An 11,272-nucleotide genomic window follows, 5' to 3' on the forward strand; every position below is an offset into this window, starting at 1 on the left:
TGATTGTGTTCTTTGACGCATGAAGTTTTAAATTTTCATCAAGTCTGGTTTATCAAGTGTTTCTTTTGTTGCTTGTGCTTTTGGTGATGCATCTAGGAAATGCTGTATGAGACTGTTTTGTGATCAGTGGGAATTTCTTGAGGACAAATGTCCCATTGGAATGGTATCAGCATGGGTCAAATGAATAAATAAGTCCCATCATCAGAACCTGTTCCACAGAGACATTTATTATGTCTGAAAGCATTAGAATGTAAACCTGGAGGTGATTCCTAGTTACTCTTAATTTTTCCAGGAGTGAGGACCCTCGCCCGCTTGTGTGCAGTTTTAGGCGTGGTCAGACTTCAGGGCTGGACCTTGATGGTTAACCCATTTGCAATAAAGATCTTTGGTGGCAGGTCTAATGTTGGGGATCCATCTGTAAAGTAGCAGCCCAAGCATTCCTGATGCTAGAGGGAGTAGGTGATAGTGGCTAGCTGCTTCAGCTATCACCCCCGTCCTACCTCTAGAGAAGCCTACCTATAGTCTTAAGGATACAACTTCATGCCACAAAGGCTCAGCAGTCAGAGCCAATGGAGCCCTCTCCAGGGGCCTTCCTTGAAGTGCATTCTGGCTGCTAGGTTATTCCAACTCTTCTGTGCTAAGAATTCTTTGGCTGGCTGATATCTCTCCCAGGTGTAATTGGTGGATATTGGTTTCCAAATTCTCAAAGATGGGGCATGATATGTGGCCTGAAATGTGGCCAGAATTTCTTTTTTATAATCTTGTAGAGGTGGTTCCAACATTCGCTGGATCATCAAAAAAACAAGAGAGTTCCAGAAAAACATCTATTTCTGCTTTATTGACTACACCAAAGCCTTTGACTGTGTGGATCACAGCGAACTGTGAAAATTCTTGAAGCGATGGGAATACCAGACCACCCGACCTTCCTCCTGAGAAATCTGTATGCAGATCAAGAAGCAACAGTTAGAACTGGACATGGAACAACAGACTGGTTCCAAATCGGGAAAGGAGTACGTCAAGGCTGTGTATTGTCACCCTGCTTATTTAGCTTATATGCAGAATACATCATGGGAAATGCCAGGCTGGATGAAGCACAAGCTGGAATCAAGATTGTCAGGAGAAATAGCAATAACCTCACATACGCAGATGACACCACCCTTATGGCAGAAAGTGAAGAACTAAAGAGTCTCTTGATGAAAGTGAAAGAGGAGAGTGAAAAAGTTGTCTTAAAACTCAAGATTCAAAAAACTAAGATCATGGCATCTGGTCCCATCACTTCATGGCAAATAGAAGGGGAAACAATGGAAACTGTGAGAGACTTTATTTTGGGGGGCTCCAAAATCACTGCAAATTGTGACTGCAGCCATGAAATTAAAAAATACTTGCTCCTTGGAAGAAAAACTCTGACCAACCTAGACAGCATATTAAAAAGCAGAGACATTACCTTGTCGACAAAGGTCCATCTAGTCAAAGTTATGGTTTTTCCAGTAGTCATGTATGGATGTGAGAGTTCGACCATAAGGAAAGCTGAGCACCGAAGAATTGATGCTTTTGAACTGTGGTGTTAGAGAAGACTCTTGAGAGTCCCTTGGACTGCAAGGAGATCCAACCAGTCCATCCTAAAGGAAATCAGTCCTGAATATTCATTGGAAGGACTGATGCTGAAGCTGAAACTCCAATACTTTGGCCACCTCATGCGAAGAACTGACTCATTGGAAAAGACCCTGATGCTGGGAAAGATTGAAGGCGGGAGGAGAAGAGGACGACAGAGGATGAGATGGTTGGATGGCATCACTGACTGGATGGAGCTGAGTTTGAGTAAGCTCTGAGAGTTGGTGGTGGACAGGGAAACTTGGCATGCTGCAGTCCATGTGGTCACAAAGAGTTGTACACGACTGAGTGATTGAACTGAACTGAGAGGTGATTACTGAACTGCCTTGGTGGGCTTCCCCTTCTGAGTGGGGCACAGCAGGGACCACTGTTGGACTTGCCCTGTGAGCTCTTAAACAGCTGTCAAGGAGAAATAGAAGGGCAAGCTAAGCCAGAGCCTGTTAGGGAAAGCTGCGATTCAGGTGTCAGGATGACCAACTGCCAAAGTCAAAGAACAGACAGGATTGAGCTTGGAGTTGGAGAGCCAAGACCTCAGAGTTGGGCAGAGATGTTGGGGATCTCTAGGGAATAAGTGATGAAAATTCCAGTGTGCCAGCTTAGGGTGCCTGAAGTCACCTTTTGGTAGGTGGAGACTTGATGGTATATTGTGTGTTAGTCTGCCTTAAAGAACTGGGATTAAGTGTGTATGGCATTTCTTCTTTGTTTCTTCTTCTTCTTCCTGCCATGTGAATTTTGATAAACATTGGTGTTTCCCAGAGCTCTGTATTTAGTTTACTTTTCTTCTCACCCTGAACATTTGTGGGGGAGAAGAGGAGAAGTGGGAAGCTTTGAGTATTGTTCTCCAGAGCAAGAATCAAGATGAGGAATCACTGATAAAGACTGAAGAGCTGAGAGCCTGTGGACATGACTTTCTTTTTTTTTCTTTTTTTTCTTTTCCTTTCCTTTTATTTATTTATTTATTTTTCATTTATTTTTATTAGTTGGAGGCTAATTACTTTACAATATTGTAGTGGTTTTTGTCATACATTGACGTAAATCAGCCATGGATTTACATGTATTCCCCATCCGGATCCCCCCTCCCACCTCCCTCTCTACCCGATCCCTCTGGGTCTTCCCAGTGCACCAGGCCCGGGACATGACTTTCTTTATGGTGAAGTAGGTAGTGTTGGTATGTTGAGATGGAGCCAACTGTTTCTGAGGTAAAGTTCATAATGAGGATTGCCCAGGGTTCTTTTTTTGAAAAAAAAAAAAACAAAAAACGGTTTTCTTTTATTTTGCTGAAAGTCACGTAATATAAAGCATACTATTTTAATCATATTTAACTGTCCAGTTCAGTGGCCCTAAATATATTTACATTGCTGTATGGCTTTTACCATCATCCGTCTCCTGAGTTTTTCACCTTCCTAAACTCAAACTCTGTCTCCATTAAACACTAACTCCTTGTTCCCCCTCCCCCTGCAGCCCCCACCTGCCAGCCCCTGGCTTCTACCAATGTACTTTCTGACTCTATGAATTTGACTATTTGAAATACCTCATATAAGTGGAATCAAACAGAAGTCGTCTCCCAAGTGTTCTTTAAGGGTCAGAAGTGACTGCAGTCATCCTTCAGGATTGTGGGGCCTTTCTTTTGCCTGAATGTGGATTTATTGCTAGTGTTGCTTAACAGAACTGTCAGGAGTACCAAGAAGGATGGTAACGCTTTTGAATCCAGTGAAGTGATTTTGAGAAAATTCCCAAGAATAAAAAGCCAAAACTGTTTAGACATCTGCAAGGGTTTTACTCCCTGCTGCTGCTTCTCTTGAAAGGCAAAGTGATCAAATTCTGATAAAGACTGTAAACTCTTTCCTTATGTTGAAACATCTTTCTTAAATAGTCCAAGAGTAATAATGACTGGAGTAGAGATTTGTCTTCTATTTTATCTCCTCTGGTTGGGTTTATTTAAATGATTCTAGATCCTGTTTATTGGTTGTTGTTTTTTTTTAATCATTGATTCATTAAGAGTTTATTGTGGGGAATGGTGCTAATTTTTTAAATAAAGTAACACTTTTGTTTTTAAGATTACAGAAATGATAACTATTGTGCAAACATACTCAGCCTTAAACAATTCTACCATAGAGGGAATAGACATTATGGCAATAAAATTCAAAAGTATATATCAAGGGGTTAAGAAGAAACAGTATGACATTCTGGATCCAAGAAGGACAGAATTTGACACAGATTTCTTAGATTTTATGACAAAAATCAATGCTTTAGAGGTGAGTAATTATACATACTTTTACTTTAGTAAAACTGAAATGTAATCAATAGTACTGTACTGAGATTAACATAGTTACTGTTTATCACAAATTACCCTTGCAAATTGATCGAAAATACTTGCTAGTGTGAATAATTTTCTAACTAATCAACAAAATATTTTCCATCTTTTTTAAAAAATGAAAAATGAGTTTATTCAGTAAAGGGTATCAGTAACTAACCAGAAGCCCAAAGGGCTTATTGTTGCTAGGGTTTATTTTTCATTTGCTTTAAAAATTAGATTCGGTTTTTGTTGTGTCAAGGACCCATGTCACTTTTCCAGTCTAAGAGGGAATTTGTTAGCCTTGTTCTTGGTCAGGTGTGAGAAGATTTGAGAACAGATTAGGAAGACGAATCACTCTTCCATTGGCACTGCACTTTATGACCACATTCTCACTGCAGCTTAGAGGGTGGCTCTGAAAAGGCCCTCATCCTGTCTGTCAGAGCTGAAGGAACCCCAGAGGGATGAGACTGTAACATATTTCTCTGTCACTTTTTGGGCTTATATGACCTCCGTTAATATCTTACTGAAAACTCTTAGCCCAGGTGTAGCCCCAGGTCTCCTTGTTGCATAAGGTCCTGGAAACACAGGGAGGGATAGGAATTCTCCAGGTAAAAATGCTGGATCTCCCCAACCCAGGAGACCTGGGTCTCCTGCATTGCAGGTGAATTCTTTACTGTCTGAGCCACCTACTCACATACTCCCTTACTGAGAACTGTCAGCTCAGATGTAGCTCCAGGTCTCCTCTTTGCTGCAGAATGTCCTGGAGACACAGAGAGGGAAAAGAATATACAATGTCCACTTCCTGGGTCTTAAATTCTTGCTAAGAAGGTGAGGAAAATTATATTTTTTCCCTCATGTTTTAAAAGACTCTTTTAAAAACCACATTACCTATATAATTTGTGCAATATATATTAAAAAGATCCTAAAATTCTAACAACACTTTTTCTTTTTGACACAGATTTCCTTTTAGTTTTTGAAAGTTAGACTTTGATAAGAAGATATATTTTACTTTTAGTATTTGGTTTTAGGAGTAATATCATTATGGCGGTGGGAATTTGTCTTTTAAAAGAATTATTGCATAAATTATTTTTATGATTCATTAATAAAAATTATATGTTATAAAGACTTTACTGTGTGGTCTTAGATACAAATTTAGCTTTCAGTAAATTTAGAAGCCATAGTTTTTAGTATTTAGAAAGAGATGTCAGTGTTTTAACTTTCCTTGGTTTTCCAATGTTTGATTAATGGGTGTGGTATGTATTTGTAGACAGTACCAATAAAATCGAAAAGTGAAAGTAATTTACAGAGTGCTTCAGTTCCATCAGCTGGACACCAAGAATTTTGAGTTCACTGCTAAGGATGATTGGAGCCTTGGAAGAATATTTTCTGCATCTCATTCCTCATTAGCATGACAAAGATGTTTCTGAGAGCAGCGATATTGGACAGTGACTCTTGTTCACTATGGGTGTCTATAGTGTCATTGGAGAAGGACATGGCAACCCAGTCCAGTATTCTTGCCTGGAGAATCAAATGGACAGAGGAGCCTGGGGGGCTACAGTCCGTGGGGTCGCAAAGAGTCGGACATGATTGAGCATAGTGTTATTACATTGCTCTACAGACATGCTAAGAAATCCTAAATGTCCCAAAGAAATGTGCTTAGTAAGGGACTTCACTCCTTTCATAAATTCTGTAGGTCAGCATACAATAAATAATGAGCAGCAAATGCAAAGCACATATGTAATTTTTACTTTTTAGTGGCCACATGTGTACAAGTAAGAAGAAATAGGTGGCGTTAATTTTAATGATGTACTTTATTCAACCCAACATAGTAAAAATATTATCATTTTAACATGTCACTAACGAAACCCAGTATGAGATATTTTATACTTTCTTTTTCATACTATGTCTTTGAAGTTTTGTGTGTATTTTATATTTACTGTACATCTCGCTTCCAAGTAGTGACTTTCAAGTGCTCAGTGGAAACATGTGGCCAGTGGCTACCATACTGGACAGTGAAGTTCTAGATGCTTAGATGGTAGATGTGTTTAAGGCTCTTTTGATTCTGTAGGAGAATCATTCATTGTTGTTAAACAAAACCAATCTTCTCTTTAATCCAAAAAAATCATTCAAACATTAATACTGCATTTCAGGTACAGATACAGGCATTTATGAACAGTACCTTTGGAAAAATTTTATCTTCTCAGCAGGCTCTTCAACTGCTTCAAAGGTATTTATAATGCATTAAGCAGTGTAATTTCTAGGTGGGATAACTTAATACCTGAAAATATCAATTTCAAAAAAAATTGGAAGATTTCTATGTAAACTTTGAAACTTATAAACAGTAATCATTTTTATGACTTTATTTTATTTTTAAAATTAATTTATTTAATTGGAGGCTAATTACTTTACAACATTGTGGCTTTTGCCATATGTTGACATGAATCAGCCATGGGTATACATGTGTCCCCCGTCCCGAATCCCACTCCTTCCTCCCTCCCCATCCCACCCCTCTGGGCTGTCCCAGTGCACCAGCTTTGAGTGCCCTGTTTCATGCATCGAGCTTGGACTGATCATCTAGTTCACATATGCTAATATACATGTTTAAATGCAATTCTCTCAAATCATCCCACCCTCGCCTTCTCCCATAGAGTCCAAAAGTCTGTTCTTTATATCTGTGTCTCTTTTGCTGTCTCACATATAGGGTCGTTGTTACCATCTTTCTAAATTCCATATATATGTGTTAATATACTGTATTGGTGTTTTTCTTTCTGAAACAGTAATCTTTCAAATACCATTAATAGACTGGTGAAAATTTGAAACATGGGATGATGTTTTTCATTGAATTTTATTGCGCAAAGTCTTTCAATAAGAAACGATGTCATATTTTTCCCTCAGCAGTGTAATATGTTAAGGTTAATTTCATAAGTGTTATTGGAAAGGGAACAAATAATGTTTGATTCTGCATAGTGAAAGGAATTCTGAAAGTGAAATTATCTCAGAGTAATAGGCCTCTGGCTTCCCTGATAGCTCAGATGGTAAAGAATCTGTATGCAATGGAGGAGACCCAGGTTTGATCCCCAGGTTGAGAAGAGCTCCTAAAGAAGAAAATGGCAACCCACTCTAGTAGTCTTGCCTGGAGAATCCCATGGACAGAAGAGCCAGGGGGCTACAGTCCATGGGGTCGCAAAGACTCAGACATGACTGAAGCGACTTAGCACACATGCCCGCATGCATAGTAGGCCTCCAGACTTTCCATTTTCCTTCCTGAGCTCTCCTGCAGCTTCCTCTGTTCTGACAGCAGTGCTCCCCTGCAGGACAGGGAAGCCTGGATTAGAGGAGCGGGCTGGACCAGAAGCCGTTTTCTTCCAGCTCAGAGACGGCTCACTACCCGTGTCAGGGACCCTCTTGGAACTCTCCCCTGAGAGCCAATGGGACTGGGCTTGGGTCTGGCTTTGCTGTAGTTCCATGTCTTTCTAATGATGAATCATACCTGTGAAACTTTACCTCATGAGACCATCATAAGAGTCAAAACAGATATAAATTGGTTTTGATGAGTTAGAGTACTGTTCAGACTGAGGGTGGTACCACTTTCTTGGCAATTTCTCTGTCTCTTTTTATTCATTTTATTATCTGAATGTTATGGTTCTAGTACTTCCTGTATATCACTTAGTCTCTAAGCGTTAAGTGATGTTTGGCTAACAAAATGTTTATTATCGTTATGGTGATTGGGGATGACATGAGCAGTAATATTGGCAGAGGGACAGTCAGTCAACCGCTCTCCATCTTTGCTAAGCCAGCTTTGGAAAGTTCAACTTTTCAATCTCAGTTCAGATGTCACTTTCTTCGGGAAGTCTTTCTTGACTCCCCAGGCTTGGCAGGGTTTCCTCTGTTACATGCAATTTCTGGCACTCTTATAATTGAAATAACTATTTATGTCACTTATGACCAATCTCTGCCTTTCCCATGAATGTTGGCTTCAAGAGGGCTGAAACCACACCTGTCTTGTACATCACTGTATCCTTGGGCAATGCATGAGGCCTCCGTGGGAATATTTGTCAAATGAGTGAATGGATTTTTAGGACTGCAGCAACTCTTAAGTATATTTCTCGTTCATCTTTTAATTATTCACCTTCACTTGCTTTTAGATTCCAGAAACTGAACATTCCCTGTCTGCAGTTAGAAATAAACCACACCATTGAGCGTATTCTTCAGTATTACGTGGCTGAACTTGAAGCTACCAAGAAGGCAAGTATCATGTTTATAAATAGAACAGAACTTTTTGTACAAAAAGAAAAATATGCTGCAAGTATTTGCCGTCATTATCTTGTGCCTAATCTTTTGGATTAGGGGTAAAATGTATACATGTAATGGGAAGTAAGGGTTAAAAGAGAATCAAGTGTCATGTATTGTAATCATCATTGTTTTTGAGCCTCGGATTGATAGGGCTAGAGTGCATCTACATACTTATTGACAACCTCTTGTTTATAAAACATGTCAATAATGGTAATACATCAATAAAAATAAAGCTGTATATATGTTTTACCTTTCCACTGTATTGAATTTCAAACATTAATGCCAGACCTTTAATTACAGCTTTATCATTCTCAAAAAGATGACCCCCCTCTTGCTCGCAACATGCCCCCTATAGCAGGAAAGATCCTCTGGGTGAGGCAGCTGTATCGCCGGATAAGTGAGCCCATCAACTATTTCTTCGTAAGCCAATAGTTAAAATTTACACTATGTGGATCGTGGTGGGTTTACTTTTTCTTTTTTTGGCATGCCCTGAAGCATGTGGAATCTTAATTCCCCCACTAGGGATTGAACTGGTGCTCCCTGCATTGGAAGCATGGTGTCTTAACCACTTGACTACTGGGGAAGTCCCTTGTGGTGGTTTTTAATACAAGAAACATATTTTATACTATAGCATTTGTATCCAGTAGAGTAACTAGAGCTAATTCTTTTACCAGGCAAAGAAAATTTAGTTTGCAAATATGCTTGAGAGAGAATAAGCCTATTCCTTTCATGTTTGGTAGATAAGCCTGATTAATTATAGCTAATCTCTCAGAAGGTTAATCTTAGAAATGTATGACCTTTAATCATACAGGACACTTTATAAAGGCTTTTGTAAAATAATTGTTTTGAAAATGATAGAGCACAGGCCTGGTACTGAATCTTAAGTCTATGTGTGGATGGATAGTTCACCGATACACATTCAGTTCAGTTCAGTTCAGTTCAGTTGCTCAGTCCTGTCCGACTCTTTGCGACCCCCATGGACTGCAGCACGCCAGGCCTCCCTGTTCATCACTAGCTTCCGGAGCCTACTCAGACTCATGTCCGTCGGTGATGCCATCCAACCATCTCACCCTCTGTTGTCCCCTCCTCCTCCCGCCTCCTGAAGTTGAGAATGTGCTTAGAATATATTCCTCCATGTAGGACTGACACTAAGAGCAGGTGCAATGGAGTACCTTCATCCTCTGTGTCCTTAAGACTTAGATTTCTGGGAAGCACCAGAGTAGTCTTAACCCTTGCTGGAATTCTGCAATTGCCAGTTTGTCATCTCGTTTTTTTGTTTGTTTGTTTTGGTTTTCCTTTTCTTGCTTTGTGTTTTAAAGAGATGGTGTAACAAAGCAAAGTTGCTTTGCCTGGCGTTGTGTCTTGTGCCTATGTAGAGAACAAAATATAATAGTCTTACAAGTGATTTTATTATTTGAGATTATTAAATATTAAGTTTTTGTTGTTTTTGTTTGGCTGATATCATTTGTTTTACTTTCCTCAATATTAAAATAAATAAATAAATAAAACAAAACGCTGACCTTAGACAAGAGGTCAAGGAAGGGTACTCAGTTGTTTATTGACTTTATAGTGACAGAGCAGAGATTGCCCTGTTTTTTATATAAGTGAATGAAAACAGAAAAAAGAATGTTCAATTTTTACATAAAAAATCTGGTTTTTGTTCTTTGATATATATTTACTTCTTTTTGAAAAAATTGGGGGGGAAGGAGGGAGGGGGAGAGAGAGAGAGAGAGAAGAAGGGAAGGAAGGAGGGAGGGAGGGAATCTACATTTCCTTTTTTTTTTTTTTGATGCTGAAATTTAAGAATTTGCTCTGATACTCACAGTTCTAGGAAAATGAGTTCATTGTATCTTGCCAGAAAAGTGGGGAGGAAACAGAGAATTGGAGGTGGAGGCCGTAGTGCCTGCGGCCAGCTATAAGACTAGATACCTTGCTTTTTTTGGGGGGGGGTGGTTTTGTTATACATTGACATGAATCAGCCATGGAGTTACATGTATTCCCCATCCCGATCCCCCCTCCCACCTCCCTCTCCACCGGATTCCTCTATACACCATGGAATATTACTCAGCCATTAAAAAGATACCTTGCTTTTTAAATCCTGTTTTCTTTCTCAGTTTCTGCTTTTTGCTGTTTATGTTTCCCTGCTTCCTTCTCTAGCTTGTCTGACCTTCCTCATCTCTGATCTTTTTCTGAAGCAAAATCTAAATGAGTTGCATCATTATTTGATTTGATGTCATTTAAAATATAAACAGCTTTATGGTTTGAATAGAAAGCAGACAGCAGACTTTTAAAAATAAATCATTTTTCTTCCCTTAAAAAACAGAAAAACTCGGACATTCTGTCAAGTGCGGAAGGCAAAGCTGTCATTCGTCAGTATAATAAAATTTCCTATGTTCTGGTGGAATTCGAGGTGGTCTATCATACAGCCTGGATCAGAGAGATCTCCCAGTTACAATACGGTGTGTGTAAGACTGCAGTGGCCCTGCAGAGGAGGGAGTATTAGGTGGCTTTGAATGAGTTTGTGGTTCTGGAGAATTTTTATGTCTTTTTTAATATAACTGTATGATGGTTAAATTTGGATTTGGGGCTGATATAATTTATTTCTTTACAGTTAGTAATATTCTGATTTTATAAGCAGAAATTCTCATGACCTTAAAATTGGTATATGAAGATTATGAGTTTCCCCTGAAAAACAGTATTTAAAAGTCAATATCAAAGCTCTTTATTTCTCCATGGGTTTGGGAAGCTTTTTTTTTTTTTGTCAGTTTTATCATGCTGTAGAGTCAAATCTCAGTCCCAGTCAGGAGAGAAAGAATTGCAGCTTGCTTGTCCTCACTCCTATCCTTCCTTCAATCATTCCTTCCTTCCATCTGTCCTTCTTCCTTCCACCCATCCTTTCTTCCATTGTTCCTTCCTTCCTTCCTCCCTGCCTTGCTTCCTCGCTTCTTCTCTCCCTTCTTTTTTTCCCTCCTCTCTTCCTCCCTCCTCCCTTTCTTTCTATAACTGAATTTAACTTAAATTTTGATCTACGGTAAATAAAGAATATTAGGGTTGTGTCTGAGTTCCTCTGAG

At 39.3% G+C, this 11,272-nt stretch overlaps 1 protein-coding gene across 2 annotated transcripts in view; it reads left to right on the forward strand.

Moving 5' to 3' along the window:
- Positions 1 to 11,272, forward strand: part of DNAH8 (dynein axonemal heavy chain 8) — a 322,922-nt gene that overhangs the window by 43,145 nt on the left and 268,505 nt on the right. For both annotated transcript variants that reach the window (XM_043450439.1, XM_043450440.1), the window contains 5 exons: positions 3,669 to 3,866; positions 6,058 to 6,134; positions 8,053 to 8,152; positions 8,501 to 8,620; positions 10,524 to 10,659. In XM_043450439.1, the coding sequence (XP_043306374.1) occupies positions 3,669 to 3,866; positions 6,058 to 6,134; positions 8,053 to 8,152; positions 8,501 to 8,620; positions 10,524 to 10,659 (631 nt within the window). The remainder of the gene's footprint in view (positions 1 to 3,668; positions 3,867 to 6,057; positions 6,135 to 8,052; positions 8,153 to 8,500; positions 8,621 to 10,523; positions 10,660 to 11,272) is intronic.

This window comes from Cervus canadensis, chromosome 28 (assembly GCF_019320065.1).
Source record: "Cervus canadensis isolate Bull #8, Minnesota chromosome 28, ASM1932006v1, whole genome shotgun sequence".
In the NCBI taxonomy this organism is placed as follows: Eukaryota; Metazoa; Chordata; class Mammalia; order Artiodactyla; family Cervidae; genus Cervus; species Cervus canadensis.